Source organism: Salvia splendens, chromosome 5, assembly GCF_004379255.2.
Source record: "Salvia splendens isolate huo1 chromosome 5, SspV2, whole genome shotgun sequence".
NCBI lineage: Eukaryota > Viridiplantae > Streptophyta > Magnoliopsida > Lamiales > Lamiaceae > Salvia > Salvia splendens.
The window spans coordinates 11,699,958-11,723,726 of NC_056036.1; the positions used below are offsets into that span (position 1 = coordinate 11,699,958).

The following is a 23,769-nucleotide window of genomic DNA, read 5'->3' on the forward strand; positions in this document are numbered from 1 at the left end:
CATTTATAATATCATTTTCAGTCAAAGCCTTGAATCACTATTTCTTTTCGTTACGCACCATTTTCGTCCCCAACTACTTTTTGTGGTTTATTCACCTTCATAATATCACCCACATATCCCATATCAATTTATCAATACAAAGGGTGTTGCAATAAGTAAATTCTTTAAACGTCTAAGGTATTTATCATGACTTACAAATATGTGTAAATTAGAACTACACAATAGAAAAGTTTCTCCAAAATTACTCTTATTAGCTAATATACCTTTATTTCTTCTTTTAACTTTTAGAGCTTTTAAAATTCACTGCATTACACTATCTTTAAATAAAAAACTGCTTTTTCTCAGAGCAACCTAGGGGTCGATCCCTATACCACAAGAAACCTCTTGGTGTCTAGTTTAATTTTTTTTAAGGGATTAGGGAGGTATGGCAATTTCATTTCAGCCTGCCAGTTTGTGTGACAGTTTCTGCCGTCAAGAATATTTTATAATAGGATTTTCAACACATTGGGATGGCTGAATCTGACCAGTACAATAGGGAAAGAACAATACTAAGTACAAGTTAATATTTGTGTCATTGAGTAATTCCCTCAAACACTTCATGCTCAACAGAAACACAATATAGTTGTGTATATTTTGGGTCTAATCTTAAACCAAGCAAGGCAGATTCCCCCATTTTTTCCTAATTCACACACTTTAAAAATTTAGATCAACAATCATCTTCTCCATCCCATAACACAAGCTTCAATTTCTTCTTACTTTTTAAGTTCTAACCAAAATCATATTTACACGTATCTTTAAACTTAATTAAATACATGAAACTAAATTCTCTATTTGATCACAAGGTTTTAGACCGAGCTTCATCTATAAGAAAAATTAAACAATTGAAGCATAATCTTAAATTATTCAGCCGACGCCTATTTCAATTTAATTGGTTTTTACACACCTGTTAATGTGTTCTTCCTTCAAGGACTAATTCTATAGCTAATTCAAACCAATATGACAAAATCCATCAAGAACAAGAATAAAAAGGCCATTGTTCGGTTCTTCCCCTCTCCAAACAAATATAGAAATTTCTTTTATCTGCCTATCAATTTCACGTGCTTAGAAGATGACATAATAACAAAAGAGGCAGAAAACTTACAATTTCTTTTTTAAAAAATCAAATATGAGAAATTGGTTCCTCAAGCTTGAAGCCACTGAAATTGAGGTGTGGTGTTGGACGCAGGCGAACAGAGTAAAGCGACGATTCAGGGCAGCGGCTGAAAACCGGCAGGGCGGCAGCGGCTGAAAACCGGCAGGGCGGCAGCGGCTGAAAAATAGAGCAAAATAGAACATCCCTGACTTCAGACGCCGCCGCCCCGCCGGTTTTCAGCCGCTGCCCTAAATCGTCGCTTTACTTTTCTTCTTCCTTTTTTTCTCCTTAATTTAGTTTCCTCTTTTTTCTTTTCTTTTTCTTTTTCTTTTTTACACATATATATAACTGCATTCATAATATAAACAATAACAAAATACCTAATTAAATTAATCATTTAAAGTAATTAAATTAATTGAATATTTTAATTAAATTATTTATACTCATTTTAGGGTTGAAACACCTAACTAAAAATATTCAACTTTTTACCAAATACAATTCACAATTTCAAATTTTGATTAAGACTATATTGATTAGTTATTAATTTAATATAAAATAATAATTATTATTTATTAATTATTACTAGTTTTTACTACATAACAATAATATTATTATAATAATTAAATATAATTATAACTATAATTATGATTAAGTATATTTAAATGATATTAAAAAATTAATTTATAACATTAAAATAATAATATTAATATTGATTAATAATAATAGTATAAAGAGTGAGGAGAATGAGAGAATATATTATAATATCACTTTTGGTACTAATTTTGTCAATGTCTAAAATATCATTTATGACACAAAGGGAAAAAAATGAATTTGTTTAGAGGGTATTTTAGGGTGAAAATTGCATCAGGTACCAAAAATATGATTTATAGGTACCAAAAGCGATATAGAATAAAGAGCTGGTATCATTTATGTGCGAAACTGAAAGATCGGGTACCATTTATGTAGTTCTAATAAAATTATAAAAGTAATGTTAGTACACAAAATGCTATACAACATTTGCTGACTATGAAATGGATTGTTTTCCTATTTAAAGGTATATTTGATGGTTATGTACTTATGTTTCGCTAGAATAATGACGTTTCTTATAGTTCTACTTGTTGTTTAGTGTTTGAGTTAAAATGATAAATTATCACTTAGGTAGTATTTTTTGGCCCGCCTTATATTTCATGTTTTGATGTGTTAATATACCATCTAAATAGATGGTTTAGTTCATTTATATTGAAAATCCAATCATGATAGTTATCTCAAATTACTTTATGGGCCTCAAACTTTTCACCCTCCCACATTGCCTGAAATTTACAAGGGGTACATTCGAACGATTACAATCAAAACTGAAAACAAAACCTAATATAGAGTTAAAATATTTATTTTCTTAATTTAACATACCAAATACCTATTAATAATGCCAACTTATTCACATAAAATTAAATAACTTATCTTATTTATTAAGTAATGGGACAAATCTCAATTCGAGTACCAAGGTAGTATATCTAATTATAATTTCATCACGTAGGTAGAGTATATTTAGTGTTTTTTCACCATATTTTCTCTATCCATTCTCTACCAAAACACATCAAACAACAATGGGTTGGGTCAAATATTGAATCAAATGATATTGAGTGTGTTTCCCATCTCCTCTAAAGAAAGAAGTGTCAATAGGTGGGGAAAAGATGATAATTCAGAAATCTATAATCTGTTTTGCTGCTGTCGCCACACCTTCACAACGCTTCCCTCAACCCACACAGCCGGCGGTTGTAGACTAGAGTGGAGGGATGAGAAGGGGGTGAGATGCGACAAATTAGTCGGAGGGGGTAAGGTCTGATGGTTAGTCATGAGATTAGGAAGAGGAGGCGGCTACTCAGATGGGCCAAGAAGGGCTGAGATCTAAAGTTGCAGGCCGAGATTTGGCTGAAATAGTAAACCAAATGAAAGATTATAGGAGAAGATATGAGTTGTCTTGGGAACCGAATGGGCACTTAAGCAAATACCCACTCCAACTCAAAAAAATGATAAATCGTGTAACCGTGTGAAAGTTTTTTACCAAGCGCGGGCAATATTAAAGAAACTGTTGGCAGAGACGTGGCGACAATTTTCATTAGCTAGTAAAAATAAATTGTTGTACATATTCAAGCATTTAAACGTAGGTGATGCAGTCTTACTGAGCAAGTAAACAAAGCTTTTATCTACCACCAACCGAAACCTTCATTTAGTTGAGCTCTTTAGAGATGACAAGGTGAAGTTTGAAGCCTCGGTCACTATGGGAATGCAATTGACATTTCTGCTTGAAAACTCCCTACAAGGCGTTACCATGGGCGCGGGGCAGCGACTTCTTTTCCTATAGCCTGGCAAAATGATGAAAAGGACTCCTTGAGTTCCTTGGCCAGGGGAATAGCCAGAGGAGGAAGTGTCCCATAGTCTTGTCGCTTCCTTGCGCTAGTCGACAACGGCATGGCCATTGCTGATTGTCTTTGGTTGAGACCTTCAATTACAAAGGAGAAGGCCCCAAAAGTGAGACAGTTTTGAAGGAGAGCCTGTGGTGCACCTGAAGATCCAACAGAAACATCAATCAATGATCAATTGTAAAAATATGCTGCTTGGTTCTAACAGTCAATGTAACAACTTGCAAAACAATCTATATAGAGTTGACCAATTAAGGGGAAGATAGTTGTGAGTTCTCAAATGCAGATTTCATAGGAAAACATATTCGAGTTTCTAATGCATTAGAAATGGTCTGTGGAAAGTTCAGCCATTGCATAAAAAAGTTTGTACTACCATACAAGGCAGGCATCATATGAAGCTGCACAACTTAAAACTCCACCCAAAGATAAGGAAGATGTGATAAATTACCCGGATAGCTTAGAGCAAGACCAGTGCAGCATCCAGCTACTCCTGCATTTATAACTGTAGAAGAAAAAGTGAGATAACGAAGTCAAAGTGTCACACAATACCAATTTAGGAGCTTACTGTCATCTTTTCCACGCAATCTCTTCAAAAAGCAGACGACCAAACTGTGTACTCCGGATAAAATTGCAAATGTCTGAAAGGATGAGGTGTTAATAAATAATTTCAGAAAAATGGATTATATCAAAACTATAATCCATACAAGAGAGACCAAATGACAGGGTCTTCGACTTATTTATTCCATACCTTGGCAGAAGACCCAGCATCTGCAAGAGATCCTTTTAAACCCTTCTTCTTAATCAACCCCGAACCTGAGAACCAAATAATTCAATGAAACTTTTTGTTCATCTCTTCCAAAGCTACAAATCAAAACAATATAAATTCTCGGAGACACCAAACGAACACTTAAAGTTGTTGCCATAGAGCACCATAGAAACAAGACATGATCCTTTTAAATTTGAATTAGGTGTACAAAACACCAAAGAATCAAGAATACAACATCTTATACTATACACATTTACTTATTTCTTTCTCATATGCCCACATCACGCTCCTAGACACACTAGCTAGACTAGGGTGCTTTTGCACTTCTCACTAACAGCCACCTCTCTTACTTCACTCACTGACAGCACTAGCACTAACCAGTGTTGTTACTTGTTAGGAGCGCGGGGCACACCAGGCGATTAGGTAAAAATCCAGAGAGTGGTACAAGGGGTGTACCCCGTGAAATGTGGTGCACTAACAGATGTGTGTTCTTCTTTTTCCTACAATATTGAATATTCACGAAGAATTTGAAATCGAAAAGTAAGGAAGAATCAATTGAGAAGGGTAGAACTGAAGAAGGAATAATTAAGTTTCTTGAGAAGAGAATAACTAAAATATTGATTAAGTGGAGTCCCGTGCCTCGGGCATACTTTTTATAAAACTACTGCTAACCTGTCATTCATAGGAAACCAATGGCGGCAAATCTCACTGTGTTAAACTTGCTGGAGCATTCCGGAATAGTTTGTTGCTTGATCAAATATCAAGCAGATGCAAAATCTGGAAACCTCTTTGATTAATGTATTGCAATTCAAGCCATCTAGATAATTCCTAAGTCGGTGGAGTTGAGATGTTTGTTTTCAAAAGTGACAGACACAGTCTCCCTAATCATTTCGTACACATTAACAATAGTACTTAGTTGATTCTTATCTACAATTCTAAATCACTATATGCTATAAATCATCTAAGAAACTAGATTAAAACAAAATTAAAGGATGATATACTAACACGGCTGTTTGCCAAACTGAGAATTCCAACTGCTATAGTGGTAACAACCAAATCCATAAGATTCCAAAATGAACCCAACACGAAGCCGTCACCACACTGCTTTCACAAAATTGTCTTAAATTATAAATCCACAAAATTATACGTATGTACCTAACAGACCAAAAACAGCATGTATATCGCGAAGGGAATTATGAGCAACCATGAATCCATAGCCAATAGCGACTACAGATATCGAATTAATTGCTAAAACAATAAACGAAACAACAATTCTAAAACAAAACAAACATACAGGTCGGCAATGAAGAGAAACTAAAGGGAAAAAAACGCAGAAAACAGCAGATAAGAGGGAGCACCATAGCCAAAAATGGAACCCATGAAAGCACCGCCGGCGGAGTCGCCGGCGAATCTGAGGAGGCAAACAACGGGAGGACTGGGTTGGGGAATAGAATCGGGAGTGAGGGTAGAATTGGGGTCGGCATCGGAATTGATAGGCTCGGTGGGCGTCGACATCTCTCACCAGAAAATCACTAAAACCCTACCTATTTGGCTAATCCAATTTTTTCAGGTTTGTTGGCTTCATATTTCCAACTTAATTTATTTTTACCATGCCCGAGTAATCAATCTTAAAAACATTTTCAATTTACCTACGAAAGAAAAAAAAAACTGATATGTGGACTATTCATAAAGCATCTCCGACATGCAATAGCCCTCCCATAGCCTTGTCACTGCCACATCATCAGCACTAAAATCCTCCTGTCACATTATCTGGACATGCAACTGGACAAGCAACTGAACATGCAATAGCTCTCTTATAGCCTATCAACATCACTAATAACAATTATATAATTTAATTTACAATCGTAGCAACATACAGAATTTAATTTACGAGACAAATACAGGAAAATTGAATAATACTATTAAAATTTAAAAAGTACAATAATTTAAAAAAAAGTACATTAATTTTTTAAAAAGTACAAAAATTAAAAAGTACAATAAAAAATTACATAATTTTAAATAAAAACTAACGTCTTGCAATCATCCGCGCCCACAACTCTTCAATTAAATCCTTTTGAGTCGAATATGAGCATCCGTTTGACGCATGTCGGCATGTGCTTGGAGGAGGGCTTCTTCATCGTGAGGTACCCCACCTCGTAAGTTGGCGGTGGCGACACCGTGGCTTGGACCTGCTTCATTATCGTCGTTGGCCCAATTAGTCAGTTGTACACCTTCATCTTCGACAATCATGTTGTGCATGATAATACAGGCGTACATTATATCAGCAATGCAGTCGACATTCCACAAACGCGTTGGTCCCTTAACTGTAGCCCATCGAGCCTGAAGCACACCAAATGCGCGCTCCACGTCCTTTCGCGCCGACTCCTGCCGCGTCGCAAAGTAGGCCTTCTTCGCATCCGATGTGCACCGGATCGTCTTCACAAAGACGGGCCACCTAGGGTATATCCCATCCGCCAAGTAGTAGCTCATATCATGCTGGTTGCCGTTGACGACAAAACTGATGGCTGGACCGACGCCCTGGCACTGCTCGTTGAAAAGGGGTGACGAGTTGAGGACGTTTAGGTCGTTGTTCGAACCGGTTATCCCAAAATACGCATGCCAAATCCACAGCCGGTAATCAACTACGGCCTCGAGGATCATCGTGGGATTCTTTCCCTTGTAGCCGGTCGTGTAGAACCCCTTCCAGGCAGCGGGACAGTTCTTTCACTCTCAATGCATACAATCTATGCTGTCTAACATTCCCGGGAACCTATGCTGATCCCCGTGCATCCGCAGCAGATCCCGGCAATCTTCGAGGGTAGGCTTTCGGAGATACTGATCACCGAATACTTCAATCACGCCCTGACAGAAATACTTCATACATTCAATGGCAGTCGTCTCACCGATGTGGAGGTATTCGTCCCACATGTCTGCCGAAGTCCCGTAGGCCAACTGCCTGATTGCCGCAATGCACTTTTGAATAGGGGTGTGGCCGGGTCTGCCAGCCGCATCGTGCCTGAAGCGGAAATACAGATATCGATGCTCCAAAGCGTTAACAATACGCATAAACAAGTCCCGCCTCATCCTAAAATGACGCCTGAAATGGTTGGCGTTAAAACACGGCTCCTCTGCGAAGTAATCTGTGAACAGGCGCTGATGTGCAGCTACATGATCACGATCAACCACTTCTCGACGGTGGACAACTGGTCGTGGGCGAGGTACCGCCGGCTGCATATAACTCTGCAGCCATCGATCAACCTCACGGCTTGTATAGGTATTTAGCTCTTCGTTCATCATACGCTCATACTCATCAGCATCCCCACCACGGCCACCACCACTACCACCGGCATTACTCATTTCTCGTTGTTGGTCTTGTACAGAAATTAATTAAGATAGAGATAGTACTCGTTAAAACAAGTGGTGCGAATGAAAATGATGTCCAAAGCGCGTATATATAGTGTTTCGAAAAATAAAAAATAAAAAAATAAAAAATTTGACGCCGGTCTGACGCCGATCCGGGGCCAACAATGGCGCCGTGAGGATCGGCGTGAGAATTGGCGTCAGCCCAAGAATCGGCGTGGGCACGCCGATTTTGACGCCGATTTCACCGACGCCGGCTGCAATGGTTCGGCGTCAGCACCGGCGTCCGCGAAAAACCGGCGTGCCGGTACCGACGCCGCCATTAGAGATGCTCTTACTAGTTCTGTTTCTATATTCTTTTTGACTTTACAACAAAGAAATGTAGTAGTAGTACATCGTCAAATTGGAAGAATTAGAGCATCAACTATGGATGCCCTAGCGACAGTCCTCTTAGTGGTTGACATATCAGTATGCCCTATCTTTCTGTAATGGTGGAGCCCTAATAGATGTCCTATCTATTATTTATTTTTTATTTTAATTTTAATATTTTTTTTATGTTTACACATTATTAAATAGTAAAATTAGACTCTAAATTAAAGAACTAGCAAAAAACATACATTACTTAATTTAAAAAAAAATTACAACAAAAAAACTTTAAAAAATTTACAATTTCAACGACCACTACATGTTCAAACTTCTTCAACCATGTCGTTCATGAGTTGAAGATGAGCTTGTTGGTTGCGCATGGTCTCCTGAGCTTGTAATCTCTCACTGACTCCATAGGGTAAACCTTGAACGATCGGCGGGGTTGCATGACCTGCGATCGATTCAGCTTCATCGCCGGTCCAATCGCCAGTTGTTGCCTTCATCGTGAATAATCATGTTGTATAAGATGATGCACCCGTACATGACATTGGCGATATGATGCATGTACCAGGACCAAGCCGGGTCTTTCACTATTGCCCAACGTGCTTGAAGCACACCGAATCCTCGCTCCACGTCCTTTCGTGTAGACTCTTGTCGCTGTGCAAAAAGGCCTCTCCTCGCATCCCTTGGGCAGGAGATCGTCTTCAAGAAAACTGGCCATCTAGGGTATATGCCATCGGCTAAGTAGTACCCCATATGATGTTGTCGTTCGTTGGCAGTGAACTTGATAACCGGACTGTTGACATTGCATTGCTCGGTGAAGAGACTCGACGTGTTCAACACGTTGATGTCGTTGTTTGACCCCGCCACGCCAAAGTGAGCATGCCAAATCCAAAAACGGTGGTCAACGATGGCTTCAAGGATCATCGTCGGGTGGGTACCCTTATACCCACTGGTGAATTGGTCTCTCCACGCTGCCGGACAATTCTTCCACTCCTAGTGCATACAGTCAATGCTCCCTAACATTCCAGGAAAGCCGTGCACCCTGCATCCTCATCAGGAACTGACAATCTTCGGCATTCGGCTTGAGCAAATATGCGGCGCTGAAGGCGTCAATCACGCCCTCACAAAATTTTACCAGACACTCCCGGCCAGTTGTATCCCCGACGTGAAGATACTCGTCGAACATGTCTGTCGTGGTGCCGTATGCCAACTGACGAAGCGCAAACGTGCACTTCGTGAGCGAGGATAGACCGCTTCTGTGGGCCGCATCTTGCCGATGTTGGAAGTACTCGTCGCGCGCCTCCAACGGGTGAACAATCTGAAGAAATAGTTCTCGCCACATCCTAAACCGTCGGCGAAAAACAGTCGGTCCTCATCGGCGAAGTAGTCCTCGAACAGATGTTGATGAGCTAGGCCATGCTCTCGACGAACGGATGTCCGGTGGCGGATGGGCCTCGGGACCTGCTCTTCGGCCTGCTCTTCGGTTAGCTCTTTGCCTTGTATTGCACGAATACCTGCGAGAAACTGGTTCCCAAAAGCAAACATTGTGCGTTCCATAGCCCGACTTATATCTTCTCCGGCCATACTGGAAAAGTGAGGTGAAAGAGAAAAAGTGAGTGAAAGAGAGAAATTGGAATGAAGAGATGTTGTGTGAGGGTTAAGAGATGTGTGAAAAATGAGTGAAAATAAGGTATATTTATAGATAGAAAATAAAAATAAAAATAAAAAGGGGAAAACGCGTCATCGGGATCGACGCTACAATGGATGCCCGATCGACCAGGCTCGAGATCGGGACGACCGATCTTTCGGTCGCGCGACTCGGGCTCGGGCGTTTGCAGTGGATGCCCGAGGACGCCCGAGCCCGATCTCGGGAGATCAGGCATGCGATCAGGCATCCACTATGGATGCTCTTATGCCAAATCTCGAAATTTTACTTGCAAAGGCTCATAATTGAACCAAGTGGATTTCATGTTCTTGGTTTTCCGATTTACAATATTCTTTGTTGTACTTACATTTGTTCTCCGCATTTTTTCTTTAACAATTATAATTAATCTCTAGGTGCCATAGCCAGTATTCTCTAATAAAATTCGAATTATAATTTTCTTCAATGAAAAAAGAAAGAAAAAAGCCCTAACAAGTCCCTATGCTATTGAGACATTCTAAACATGACAGTGATTTAAGATTTTAATCATTTTATTGTGATAACAAAAGTAAGCGCGGTCTCCTTGTGAGTTTGATTTTATTGTAATAAAAATCAAAAAGTGGTATCCGTGTGTGTTTGGCATTATATAAATTATTTTGTTTTTATAAGAGCATCCACAATAGCGCCTAGCGCACCGCCTAGCCGAGCGCCGGTGCTAGGTGGTGCGCTAGGCGGTCTATTGCAGCCGCCCAGCGATTTTCGCGAAAAAAAACCGCCTAGCGCTTGGCGGTTCCGTGGCGCTAGGCGATCCGCTAGGCGCTATTGCAGCGTCCGGATGAATTTTTAATTTTTTTTGTTTCCGAAACACTATATATACGCGACTTGCCCGTCATTTTCATTCGCACCACTTGTATTAACGAGTACTCTCTCTATCTTAATTTCTGTACAAGATCAACACCTAGAAATGAGTAACGCCGATGGTAGTGGTGGGAGTGGTGGGGATGCTGAGGAGGAGCGTATAATGAACGAAGCGCTAGAGGCCTATACGAACCGTGAGATTGATCAATGGATGCAGAGGGCCTTGCAGCCGGCGGTACCTCGACCTCGACCAGTGGTACACCGCCAAGCGGTGATTGATCGTGATCACGTAGCTGAGGACTGCACGACAGTAGTTTTTTTTGTTAATTATGTAATTTTTTTTAATTAATATACTTTTTAAATTTTAATAATATTATTGAATTTTCTCGTATATGTATCGTAAATTAAATTGCGTATTTTGTGTGATTGTTAATTATTTGTTTTATATAATTTTGAGTGATGTGGCTATTGATGTGGCTGGGCTATTTATGATGTGGCTAGGCTATGGCTGGGCAATTTATGATGTGGCAGGAGGATTTTTAGTGTTGATGATGTGGCAGGAGGAGTTTGTGGCTAGGCTATGTCCTATGTGGATGGCTTAATGAAAAAACCAAGTTTACCATTTGATAAGCACCGAAAAACTGTATATATTGATTGGTATAGGTGCGACAACGGTTGGGCCCACCATTCAAAATATCACGCGTTGGTACGACAATGAAGCTGCATTTAACAGTAACCGAGAATGGGAATATTGATGAGGATGGCGATGACAATTCCACATTTCAAGAATCACAGCTACCTACATCACCCACCACTTTTCACACACTAATCAAATTCAGCCGCTAATTCAGGCAACAACAAAACAAAAACACACAGTTTCCCATTGAAAAAAGGTACGCCCAACCATCTACACAAATCAATGTTTTTTAGGTTTGCTGGATTGTCTCTGAACTTCTTAGGTTAATCTTTGTCTTTTTTTGATGTTTTTTTGGAGCAGTACATGGTGCCTCCTGCTTCTTTGTTTTGCTAGAATAGAATTGGGTGAAATTGTTGAAGATTGAGAAAAAAGCTTCATTTTTTTACAGTTCAGAATGGAAAGAGTTTGAGAAGGAAAGAGCTGAATAGTGTAATCTAAGATTGAATTATCAATTTGTTCTGTTTTTTTTAATCAAAATGACATCTCAGAATTATGAGGAGTTTGGTGCCCTAGAGGAGCTGGATTCATATTTGTTAGATCCATCTTATGAGTTTGGTAACTGCAATAATCCTGATGTGTGCAATCATCTGTCACAATTCTCTGTTCAAACATATGAGCAAAATTGTGCCTTTGAACCATCTTCAGCCAGTGCCAGTGGCAGCCACCCACCCTGTGCTTCTTCATCTAATGAAAGCTGTGGTACTCAGCCCGATTGTCTATCCGATACCACAAATAATGATGTTTTCAACAACTGCCCTTTGTCATTGAGCAGCCCTTATGGACTTGACTGCTTGGACGAGCTGAAAAATGACAAGTTAGGAGAAGCAGAAGCTGCTATGCAGCGTAGCCTCGCACCTGATTCTCTCATTGATGCACATAATAATCAACTTTCATCTGAGTTCGTGTTATCACATGCGGCCATGGAGATTGTGGGTAGGAGGGACTTGAAGGAGATGCTTGTTGCTTGTGCAAAAGCTGTGGGAGATAATGATCTGGTGACTAGAGACTTCTTGATGTATGAATTGCAGTTGATGGTTTCGGTCAGCGGGGAGCCATTGCAGAGGCTGGGAGCTTACATGTTAGAGGGGTTGGTTGCCAGATTGGCCAACTCGGGGAGCTCCATTTACAAGGCCTTACGGTGTAAGGAGCCTTCGAGTCCTGAGCTTCTGTCGTATATGCACTTACTTTATGAAGCCTGCCCGTATTTTAAGTTTGGTTATCTTTCAGCAAATGGGGCCATTGCTGAAGCCATGAAGAATGAAAACCGGATACATATCGTTGATTTTCAGATAACTCAGGGTACACAATGGTTCACTCTTATTCAAGCTCTAGCCACACGACCAGGGGGCCCCCCACAAGTCCGCATCACCGGAATAGATGATTCATTTTCAGCTAATGCAAGAGGGGTCGGTCTTCAGATTGTGGGGCAGAGGCTATCAGGACTTGCACAATCATGTGGAGTCCCATTTGAGTTTTGTGGTTTGGCAATTTCTAGTTGTGACATCGAGAGTGAGCACCTTGGGGTTCGTCCAGGGGAGGCGCTGGCTGTGAATTTTGCGATGGTGCTGCACCACATACCGGATGAGAGTGTTGGCGTCCAAAATCATCGTGATAGGATATTGAGGATGGTAAAGAATTTGTCCCCCAAGGTTGTTACTCTCGTTGAGCATGAATCGAACACCAACACAGCTCCTTTCCTTCTCCGTTTCACTGAGACACTCGACTACTATCTGGCCATATTCGAGTCGATAGATGAGGCCTTATCCAGGGACCATAAGGAGCGGATCAATGTTGAGCAACATTGTCTAGCTCGGGATATTGTGAACATCATAGCTTGTGAAGGGCTGGAAAGAGTGGAGCGTCACGAGCCTCTTGGAAAGTGGAGGCTGCGGCTTTCAATGGCCGGATTCAACCCGTTTCCATTGAGCTCATTTGTAAACGCTACAATCAAGAATCTGTTGGAGAACTACAGCAGAAAGTATACTCTTGAAGAGGGAGTTGGATGTCTCTACCTTGGCTGGATGAATCGAGATTTAGTTGCCTCTAGCGCTTGGATATAGTCTTTGATTATGCCAAGATTTTGATATATAAAGTAATATCTATACCCTCATATTTTCTTCTTAAATTTGATTTTAATAGACAAAAAGGGTTTTTCATATGTCTAGAGCATTCCATATGTTTTAATGATGTTGATATTGATTTTCCCAGTGGTTGCTGTGAAGCTATGGAGAGCACAATAGCCGCACAGAAATGGGATTGACGTCGTCTTCAACCAGGATGCTCCTCGAGTTTGGAGGTGATTGCGGTTTGATGTCTCAGTGAATGCCAATAAAGAAAATTTTACTACCCATAGTTGTATTAGTTTAGGCTTTTGAGAATAGAATCCATGTTGAAATGTTGTTGTGATATGAGAATAGTGCAGTAAAACTAGTGAATAAAATAGGGTTTAGTCTACAAAAAATTGAATTAATAGAGCAAGCATCATGGATTAAGCTAGCTCCCTGTATTAACAAAACTGAGTGAGGTGCTATTTTTCTTCGTATAATATTTCACAAAGCCCGTATCAATTATTCAGCTGAATTTAGATTTTCCTTGATGCTGAAGAAATTCTGTGTTTATCTATTTTCATAATTTCTTAAAGAAAGTCTATCTTCTAAATTCTATGCCATTTTTGTAAAGTTTTATTAGGGAAAAATCTGCATAGTCTTTTCCCCAAGTCATGTTTCATTTGGATATTCATCCCCATAGTTGGATGTTCAGTTTCTTTAATTCCGACATCTCAAAATCTTGGAAGCATAAAAACTGTCTTTTATAATCTCTCTCCAAAGTTGGAGCTAATCGTATCTACCTGCGTGTTTTATGTTTAGTGTTTGGTGTTTCTACTTTCTACGCTTAACTATATAGGTTTTTGAGGATTGAGCTTAAAATTAGGGGTATGGTAATTTTGAAAAAGTTGTGATTTTTATATGATAAATTTGGTGATTGATTTGCAGTAATAAACTAAATTTTCGGACAAAATTGTTGGAAAGAAATATGTTAAAGTCACGATCCTCCAATTATTGAATTGCGGTAACATTTTTGTGAATGTAAATCAAGGATATGTGAAATTTGGGGGTGGTGCACAAATATAATAGCTGTATTGTGAGCTCAGTTTCGATTAATGAGAAATCCATGTTTACCAAGAGCAAACGCACCCACAAAAATCACTACACCATAGAGAAAGAAATAGGCTGTATATGTATGTATGTGCAATAGAGGACAAGCCATGTGTGTGTGTGTGAAATGATGCAACTAGTTGTAGAGGACAGATAGAAATTGGTGTCATAGAAGAGTGAGTATTGTCACAAATAAAAAAGTGAAAAAGAAAGAAAGAAAGAAAAGTTTGAAAATGATGCAAAAGAACCTTGAAGCGTGATTATCCCCATCTCCATGGCTTATTCTTGCTATCAAATTTTATGGTGGATGAGTCGCTCAATAGTTAAAAGTGAGACATGTAATAGTGAAAAAATGAGAACTAGTTACAAGTACAGGAACGGATTACTATATAATTATATGGTGCCGATGTAACGCCACAATGAGATATGCATAGTGAATTATCTAAGGGCATTTGCATCGCTGTGCTCTTAGATGTGAGCGCTAATACTCAACACTTCAGCATAATGTTGCAAAACTATGAGCACCGGGTACTTGCTTACATGTGAGTGCATGAGCAAGTTGACCAAGTCAACAGAAGCAGCAAAATGTAATGGGATACGTTGACATTTACCAATTTGATATCTTTTACTTAATTTTATATATAATTTATATTTATATTATTCTTTTAATTTCTATTCGACTTTCTTTATATTTTGATTTCCATAACTTATAGCATAATTTTTTATTTCAATCATACTAGTATTATTTTCTTAAAACACTTCTTTTATATAATGATAAAATTTTTTTTACGTAGTGTGCTTGTAAGTAGAGAAGAAAAAACCTAGTGTTATGCAACTTATTGCGGAAAACAATAGTGAGAGAAAAAAGAACCATTAATACGTACTAACATAAACCTTTATAGACAAAATACTTCAACAGATTTATTTATCAATTAAAAGGTTGTATGAATTTGAGGGTATTGGAAATTCCTAATTACTTCACCTTTCCGTGTATCCAATAGCGTGTAAGCAAAAATTAGGTGATGCTTTGCAATAGTAAAAGAGAAACATTTGCATTTTACAAAATAAAAAAAAAATACTAGTACTACTAATTTGAATAGAGAAGGTGATGATTTGCAATAGTAAAGGATCACCATTTGCAATTTCCAATTTTTTAAAAATAATTTGAAGAGAAATGGTCTAGTATAGTGGTGAATTGGATATTTCAAAGATCTTGCTTAAGTTTGAATTTCATAAAAGTCTTACTGATTAAGCATTACTGTCTATGCTTTTTCAAATTTTAGTCATCGTTAGAATAAATACAAATTATTATTGATTCTATATATATAAAAAATATCAGGCCAATTTTTTCATATACTGCAGAATCTTATGAATGGAAAATACCGTTACTAACTAATTTATAGTAATAACTAATATCAATTTTGTACGTTAAAAATATCAATACAAAGACATAACCATGTTCTCTCCTCCATGGCAGCGTCTCTATGAGGGACCAAAAATACATAGATATACAAACTTTTGAGAGCTCAAATAGACAGCTTCTGCCTTTGAGAGCTCCAATTTCTTCTCCTCAATCTCGCTCCAGCCAGTCTCCAGAAACTCAACCGCCACCGTTAAATCTGTCCCGATCCTCAGAAATTCCAGCCCGATCTCCAGCTAAATTGAGTGCAGATTCCTCCCAGCCTCTCGGAGAATCAGTAAGATCAGCAGCGGCAAAGGTACAAGTCCAAATCAAAGAAATGGGCTTTAATAAAGAATTTCAAGGGAATTGTGTCAAATTATTTCAAGGGTTTCTCTAAAGAATTGAGAAGTAATCATAATCAGGAAAGTCACGATCATCAAAATATAGAGCCCCAAAATCACATTCAATCAAGTAGTAGTAATATCGGGAACAACAGCACGATCACGAGCCACAATTTGAGCACAGATATGAGCTTGATTTTGATGAAAACGAAGACGTTGGGGATGAGAGCGGAGGAGGGCGGAAGAAGGTTTGGAGAAAAGCTGATTTTTTTTATAAATTGTGTTAAAAATTTATGGAGGGTAATTTGGTCAATTAATAACTGTTAGGAACGAAATAATCGTTAAAAAGAAAAGAAAATGCATAAAAAATCGAAAATCCCTTATTCCGAAAAATGCGCATGCCTCGGACCCATATTTCGAACGTCATCGAAATTAATCCCTCATTTCAAAAGGTCAGCGAAATTAATCCATTTTTCCGAAATTTATCATAATTTTAATACACAGAATTGAAAATTATTAGTAATAAAAAATTATTAGTTATTACTGTAAATTAGTAATATCTTGTTTGAATATAAGATAATCATAGAAATATTTTTAAAATGAAAATGTTAATTGAGGTATGTATTAAGATATTTAAAAAAAGATACGGCAAATAGAGGTATGTATTAAGATTTAAAATAAAAAAGATATGGTAGAGCTGGTCTGCTGTCATCTACCTTGAGATATTCTTCAACCAGAGATGGCCTAAACAATCCTCATTCATCTTTACCTAAAAATTATTTTATAAATAAATAAAAGGAATATCTCCCCTTCCATGTAAGTTAAATGGAATTCCATTTCTTTTGAATTTGTTTAAAAAGGAGTGGAATAACCAAGGAAATAAAGCAAGAGAAGGAACCTTTGGAGAGGAGAGGATGAACATACCTTCTGTTTTCATTTCTGTATATTCCTCTCAATAGATCTTGTTATCATCAATTTTCCCATCTATTTCCCTCCTTCAACTTGGTGAGTCTCTATTGACAAATATAAATAAACATTGCTGAATCTTTTTCTGTGTTTTTGCTTCTTTTTACTTCTCTGATTGCCGGACTGCTCCGATCTACATGAATTATGGATTTTCGAGGCTTTTCGTGATGAATCTGAATATATGAATCAGGGATCCGATGATTTTGGATCGAATCCAGCATTTCGCACTTAGCATTTGATCACTCACTGCTACTGCTTCCTGCTCGAATAAGGTATTGATGATTTCGTGTCTTCATTGTTGGGTTTTTGTTTGCACTGGGATCTACAAGATTTAAGTTTCGATTTTTGTGTGTGTGCTTGCTTGATTATGCGGCTCTAATCTGTAATCTGTTCTGTTCAGTTTGTCTTTAGCGGTCTCATGTTTTAGTTGATTCGTGCATTTGGTAGGATCGGAGAATTCGTTTGAAATTCTACTCATACTAACTTGTGATCGCATATACTAGTAGATTTGCTCGATGTTTTTTATTGGTTTATGATTTTGAAATTGATATGCTGTGGAAAGTCAGTTTTGCTAGGTTGTGAAGGAGCAGCGTGAGTTAATCTGCAGCAAAGATGGAGACTGACCAAGGCAAACTATTTATTGGTGGGATTTCTTGGGACACTAATGAGGATCGTCTTAAAGAGTATTTTGGAGCATATGGAAATGTGGTGGAGGCTGTGATCATGAAGGATCGAACCACGGGACGTGCTCGTGGATTTGGCTTTGTAGTCTTTGCCGACCCTGCAGTTGCTGAAAGGGTGGTTGCGGAGAAACACATGATTGATGGTCGAACTGTAAGTTCAATGAATAAATACTCTAAAGTTCAAAATGCATTCAAAACATTCCATTTCACACTGTCAATTCTATTTCTTATGTACAAGGAACTGTGGTGATGCAAACTGAGTCAAAACAGCTGATTATAACTGTATTGTTAAGCTTTTCAGTTGCTAGAAGTGGATGACCAGAAAATGCCATGCTCTCTGGACTTCCTTGGGTCTTCTTCCACAAAATATACTTTTAAATTTAACACCGCATATTAACTAGGAAATCCACTACTTTACTTGGTCTACATTGTCTTCTTGCTTGGTCTATTCATTGCCTTCTGTAATTGTAACTCAGGTGGAAGCAAAGAAAGCAGTTCCAAGGGATGACCAGCACTTGATAAATAGAAGTAGCAGCAGCAGCATTCAGGGGTCACCAGTGCCTGGACACACTAAAAAGATTTTTGTAGGAGGATTAGCATCTACTGTCACTGAGAGTGACTTTAAAACCTACTTCGATCAGTTTGGGACCATAACAGATGTTGTGGTCATGTATGACCACAACACTCAGAGGCCAAGAGGTTTTGGTTTCATAACATATGATTCTGAGGATGCAGTGGATAGGGTGTTGCACAAAACCTTTCATGAACTCAATGGAAAGATGGTTGAGGTCAAGCGAGCAGTTCCTAAAGAATTGTCTCCTGGGCCCAACAGGAGCCCACTAGTTGGTTACAACTACGGTTTTAGTAGAGGGAATAACTTCCTCAATAGCTACCCACAAGGATATGGCTCACTTGGAGGCTATAGTGTCCGGATGGATGGAAGATACAGTCCTCTGGCTAGTGGCCGTGCTGGATTTTCTCATTTCGGTTCTCCATCTTATGGTGTGGGAGTGAACATGGAACAAGGTTTGAATGCTGGGTTTGGTGGGGGCTCTAACTTTGGCGGCAATGTAGGTTTTGGCCGTGTCCTGAACCCATACTTTGGAAGTAGCCAGAGCAGGTATAGTACTCCTATTGGTTACAATGCAAGTAGCAGCCGTGGTGACTCTTTCCTCAACTCATCACCCAGAAATGTTTGGGGAAATGGTGGCCTTAATGCTGCCGCAAATAATGCCAACTCTGGTTCATACTTTGGTTCTGGAAGTGGTGGTGGTTTTGGAGTCTTTAGAAACAATGGAACAAATTGGGGTACTTCTCCTAATGCTGCCTCACTTGGGGGAAGTTCTTCTGGGTTCAGCGGGGGTAATGTTGGTTATAGAGGCGGAGAAAATAGCTATGCTCTTGGAGCAGGAGGGTTTGGAAGGAACACAGGAACTGGTGTAGCCACTTCTTCATTTTCTGTCTCGAGTGGTGGCTATGAGGGATCCTATGGAGACTTTTACCGTGGTAGCTCTGTTTATGGTGATCCTACTTGGCAAACTACATCTTCTGAGCTTGATCATTCTGGGTCATTTGGTTATGCTCTTGGAAATTCTGAAGATGTGGCTGACAAAGATTCTGAGGATTATGGAGTGGCCTATGACATTCCAAATAGACAATCCAATAGAGGTATTACATGTTTCATCATCGCATTCAAAGAAGTAAATAAATTTATTTTAGAAGCAAAATCAGATAGCTATGTTTTAGGGTTTTCTGTAGGAAAGCTGACATATTTGATTGTAAGGAATATACCCTTCATGCATCCTCCAGATATTAGTCACATAGTCCCAAAGAATAATACTCTTGCTAAGAAGTTGTTGTTTAGCTAATGTCATTTCTCATGCTTAACATAATTCGGGGAAAATAAAATTTCAAGCTAAAAAAAAGCAACCTTCCTAATTTATGTGCAGAAAAAGTTTATGCATTATGTGGTGCATTACCAAATTTTTAGCTGTAAGACACTGAACTAGGTTGTTCTTACCAGTAAAAGTTAGTCCATCACCTGAATAAATGATGTGATGAGCTTCAGTGGATTATCTAACTTTTATTTTTCTACTCGAGGTCACCATAGGCCTTCTGACATGACCTGATTAAAATGCTTTCCGAACTACCCAGTAGCAATAGTTGTTAGATTATATGGTATAATTACTGAGTACAATAGTCACTATTATAGGTGTTATCAATCAAGGGAACTGACACATTTATTGATATAAACGTGATGCACTTTGATATGATGCTTTTTTACATTCATTTTGGCTACATACATCATCTTAGTTTTTTTGTTATGCCTCTTTAGCTGAAGGATATTAGGCTTTTACTTTTGGTTTATCATCTGTAAAACCTCTGATCCTGATGTCTGAAGAACTTGTTCAGAGTGATTAGAGAAGATTCTTGTTAAGTGTTGATATATAACTATCTTGGCTCATGCTGTATTAATGGGGAGAATAAATTAATGGATTCCCAAACGTGAATTGTACCTACTTAACCGTGATTCCTCGACTTAGGATCCCTTTTGCCTTCACTCAAGACTCAGTAATGTATGTCACTTTTGTACCTTTAGAGCTGAAATACTGTAATCTTTCATATTAGTAAATAATAATGTAGATCTACATAATGGCACTTACCTAAATGTAAGAAACTGTCATCTCTCTCTCTCTCTCCCGTATCATGTTTGGTGTATACTCTATTGTTCGCTATTGACAATTATTTTTTGCAAAGTTTTCATTAGTAATCTATCTAAATAATGACTTGCTTCTGCACTAATTATTGTTGACATAATCAATTTAGTGAATGCAACCTCCCAAGAGTATCAGCTAATGGAAAATTTATGCTTGTGTTTTGGTTATCTTAGATATATAAGGCAAAGAATACTTTTAGATGCAGCAACACTAATAAATGAGTTATTTCATGTGTCTTAAGGTCCACCATGCACCTAGAGTGTCTTTTCTTAGTATTCATACAAAATATTAACAAGCCCGGCCTGAATGAAGTTGTAAGAGCAGATTTCTAATCTTATAATTCTGTTATTTGCAGGCTTATAGGAGGGGTTTGGATAGGATTATTGTGCAAGATTTAAGCTGTGGTTTCTCTAAGTAGAGGCTAGTACAAAACTCTATTCTTGTCAAAATTCATGCAATATGTTCCTAAAACTTGGGGGTGTAGGTCGTTTGAACTATTGTTTTTATCCAAGATTTCATGAAATATGGTTTGAAACTGTCATCACTCATCACCTTATATATTTCTTACATGGAATGCCTATTACTTTGAATATGATCACTGAACTTGTCTCTGATGATTCTTTTCAGGAATATCTGCATAGGAACTGAGTAAACTGAAATGATGATAGGAGAGGAAACTTAGAGAACACGTGAACTGTTTATTTGGTTTCACATTGCTTGGTAGAGACAAATATGTTACTATACGGAGCTAACAGGGTCTTGGAGCAAAGAATGTGTATGCTCATAGCATCTGTCTGAAGGGATATTTCTGAAGGTTTGAGGTTCGTTTTTTAGCATAACTTAGGTTCGTAAGATCAGATGGTTGAGATGTGAATCAGACTGCAGAATACACTTGTGGAACATTCCTCTAGTTTTATTTGTTGTGTGTCTCTTCAACACAAAATGGTTTCTACTGCTACGCCATTGAAAAGGTAGAGAGTTATTTTTGTATTCATTTTTCTTCCTGTTTGTCGGCTCTGAAGATTGGCGGAGTTTTTTGTCCTTCTCCGTCTGGGATTTGTATCTCGCCCAGACTGAGAGACTGTATGTGAGTTTTTTCTGCTTGATTTATTAGCGTGAAATATAACAGGGATACCCTCTTAGGTCTCCCTTCAATAAAAAATATTGAATGGTATGACTATTTCATTTCAGTGGAGGTGATTCTGTTACTGTATCACACTTTATTGTGTATCAAATAGTTTAACTAGTGTATTACTTCCCACTACTTTTCATAATTCTTATGTTGTATTCTTAATGCTTTTATGTTAACCTATACATTATTTTACTTATTCCGAGAGTTGGTTTGATGAACTTGTTTTTGTTAATGCTTGGTGCTAGTTAGTTTTCACAGCAATTTAGGAATGGCGGCACTTGGATTAATATTTATTTCTTTTAAATGAAGAATGGGGTTTACTTTACTTTTCCTTTTCTTGTTGAAAAAAAAGTCATGAAATAGATAGTGGAATTGAATTTGTGAAGCTAGAAAGTACTCGCTCCGTCCCGTCCCGAAATAGATAGTGGAATTGAATTTGCGGAGGTAGAAAGTACTTCCGTCCTATAAAGTTTGTCACATTTCTTTTTTTTAACTCGTTTTAGAAAAATGATACACGCCCCAAGGAAGTTGGGTCGTTTCTTTTTGCACTCGTTTTGCAAAAACGATACTAATAAATAATTGAAATGGTGATAGAGTAAAATAAGAGAGAATTATAAAGAAATTCTTTTCTAGAATATTCTAGTTGTTATATTACCCTCTCCGTTTTAATTATTTATTATATCATTTTTGCAAAAACGAGTGCAACAAAAAATGATTGAACTACATTGGGACAAATAAAATAGTTAAAGTGGAGAGAGGAAAGTAAAAAAGATAATAATGTAAAGAAGAGTCTTAACTACACTATTGACTATTCTCTCTCTTAATTATTCTCTGATGCGAATCAAATGTTCGATATTTATTCTCCTATTTTTGAGCCTAATATATGGAATGTGAGACGGAAAAGGAAGATGAATTCATATGGATTAGCTAATATTTTTAGTTCCTAATGTATTTTAAGATTAAAGAATTGTGAGCATGCCTAATGCTAAATTATCTATGCTAACTAATACTCTTATTCTTGATAGACAATTCATGCGAGAAAAGATAAAAAGGGAGATAGAATTGAAGCACTTCAACTATCGGCAATTTTGGGCAGTTATCGGAGCAGTTTCATGCATGGAAAAGGAGAGAGAAAAGGCAGTTATGTGAGTACCACTTGGGGAGTATTTAAGGTACCAATATTGAGAGAAAGTGGTGTGACGGTTTTTGAGTGAGAGAGTCGGCGAGAGTTTGAGGAAAGAAGGAGAAGGGAGGAGGATCCGACATCTCGGAGAAGGACTATCGCCGGCCATTGGAGAACGCTGTTAATTCTACGGTTTTTCTTCTCTAGCATGTGTGGCTAGTTTTTCTTCATTGCTCCTAACACTAGTTGGATGAATTGATTGTAGAGATTCTATATTTAATCATTCGCTTTGTTTTCGTCTATGGTTCGGATTTTATATATGCTATGTTTTGATGCATCTAATGTAGTATATTATTTGTCTCTTTCTAATGTCTCTTCAACTTGGAAATTGGATGATAACATAGATGAAAAACTTATGGAATTGTACCTTGTTCAGAGAAAAATGTATAAATGAATATTGGTGTAAAAAGTCTTCAAAGTTGAATTAATACTTACTACGCTTCCGCTTCCGTGGGAGTTTAGTTTGATGAGAAGATGTTACGTGTTAAGTGTTCAACTAACCATAATATTTGTTGGCTTTGAGAAGTTAGTCTAGTACTTACTGCGCTTCCGCAGGAATAATAGTCTAATGAGTTCGTACTTTTGGCTATGTGTTCAGCTAGCACTAGTACTATAATTCTTTAAGTATATTCAGTACTTTTAGAGTGTAAAATTGATCATCGTTCTTAATAGCGCTTATGAACTTGAATATATAATCAATACAATAGTGATTCATCTGAATGTTGTTGGGAGCAATGTTCTTTATCTCTTGAGTTTCTCTATTTTCGTACTTTAGTTTTTAAATTTAGTTTATTAATCTTGTCAAACCTTGTTAAATAATCATATGTCTCCCTGTGGTTCGACACTCTTTTACTACAACTACTTCTGTACTCTTGCAGAAAGGTTGTAATTTTAGAGCTATTTGATATACTTGTGTATTATTAGTTCATTGATATAAAAGCTCGAA

The 23,769-nt window shown here is 38.0% G+C and overlaps 4 protein-coding genes across 7 annotated transcripts; 2 read left to right on the plus strand and 2 right to left on the minus strand.

The window, feature by feature from the left end:
- Positions 1-3,221: 3,221 nt before the first annotated feature.
- Positions 3,222-5,928, minus strand: LOC121805123 (mitochondrial import inner membrane translocase subunit TIM22-3-like). Of its 2 annotated transcripts, none has more exons than XM_042204914.1 (5): positions 5,677-5,928; positions 4,301-4,365; positions 4,118-4,190; positions 4,001-4,054; positions 3,222-3,695 (listed from the first exon to the last, which is right to left on the minus strand). In XM_042204914.1, the coding sequence occupies exons 1-5, from the start codon at positions 5,831-5,833 to the stop codon at positions 3,457-3,459; spliced, it is 588 nt and encodes a 195-aa protein (XP_042060848.1). In that variant the 5' UTR covers positions 5,834-5,928; the 3' UTR covers positions 3,222-3,456. The 2 variants fall into 2 exon arrangements, with proteins under 2 accessions (XP_042060848.1, XP_042060849.1); XM_042204915.1 differs by lacking the exon at positions 5,677-5,928 and adding an exon at positions 4,991-5,647.
- Positions 5,929-9,053: 3,125 nt separating this feature from the next.
- On the minus strand, positions 9,054-9,631 carry LOC121803802. Its single transcript, XM_042203404.1, has 2 exons — positions 9,355-9,631; positions 9,054-9,235 (listed from the first exon to the last, which is right to left on the minus strand). Exons 1-2 carry the CDS (start codon positions 9,629-9,631, stop codon positions 9,054-9,056), a joined length of 459 nt encoding a protein of 152 aa, XP_042059338.1.
- Positions 9,632-11,266: 1,635 nt separating this feature from the next.
- LOC121805594 (scarecrow-like protein 21) lies at positions 11,267-13,824 on the plus strand. Its single transcript, XM_042205511.1, has 3 exons — positions 11,267-11,440; positions 11,545-13,336; positions 13,453-13,824. Exon 2 carries the CDS (start codon positions 11,721-11,723, stop codon positions 13,302-13,304), a length of 1,584 nt encoding a protein of 527 aa, XP_042061445.1. The 5' UTR covers positions 11,267-11,440; positions 11,545-11,720; the 3' UTR covers positions 13,305-13,336; positions 13,453-13,824.
- Positions 13,825-16,844: 3,020 nt separating this feature from the next.
- LOC121804910 (heterogeneous nuclear ribonucleoprotein 1-like) lies at positions 16,845-21,836 on the plus strand. Of its 3 annotated transcripts, XR_006051226.1 has the most exons (6): positions 16,845-17,147; positions 17,299-17,380; positions 17,675-17,942; positions 18,268-19,459; positions 20,864-20,928; positions 21,136-21,836. XR_006051226.1 is itself a non-coding variant. In XM_042204617.1 (5 exons), exons 3-5 carry the CDS (start codon positions 17,721-17,723, stop codon positions 21,147-21,149), a joined length of 1,428 nt encoding a protein of 475 aa, XP_042060551.1. In that variant the 5' UTR covers positions 16,845-17,147; positions 17,299-17,380; positions 17,671-17,720; the 3' UTR covers positions 21,150-21,836. The 3 variants fall into 3 exon arrangements, 2 of the variants coding, with proteins under 2 accessions (XP_042060551.1, XP_042060550.1); XM_042204617.1 differs by lacking the exon at positions 20,864-20,928 and having other exon boundaries at positions 17,671-17,942; XM_042204616.1 differs by lacking the exon at positions 20,864-20,928.
- The last annotated feature ends 1,933 nt before the right edge of the window (positions 21,837-23,769 follow it).

Coding starts and splice junctions, on each gene's coding strand:
- LOC121805123 (XM_042204914.1), bottom strand. CDS start 5,833: ATGTCGACGCCCACCGAGCCTATCAATTCCGATGCCGACCCCAATTCT. Junction 4,055..4,117: donor ATTGCGTGGAAAAGATGACA/GTAAGCTCCTAA, acceptor TTTCTTCTACAG/TTATAAATGCAGGAGTAGCT. Junction 3,696..4,000: donor TCTTGCTCTAAGCTATCCGG/GTAATTTATCAC, acceptor TTGGATCTTCAG/GTGCACCACAGGCTCTCCTT.
- LOC121803802 (XM_042203404.1), bottom strand. CDS start 9,631: ATGGCCGGAGAAGATATAAGTCGGGCTATGGAACGCACAATGTTTGCT. Junction 9,236..9,354: donor TTTCTTCAGATTGTTCACCC/GTTGGAGGCGCG, acceptor GCACCACGACAG/ACATGTTCGACGAGTATCTT.
- LOC121805594 (XM_042205511.1), top strand. CDS start 11,721: ATGACATCTCAGAATTATGAGGAGTTTGGTGCCCTAGAGGAGCTGGAT.
- LOC121804910 (XM_042204617.1), top strand. CDS start 17,721: ATGGAGACTGACCAAGGCAAACTATTTATTGGTGGGATTTCTTGGGAC. Junction 17,943..18,267: donor ACATGATTGATGGTCGAACT/GTAAGTTCAATG, acceptor ATTGTAACTCAG/GTGGAAGCAAAGAAAGCAGT.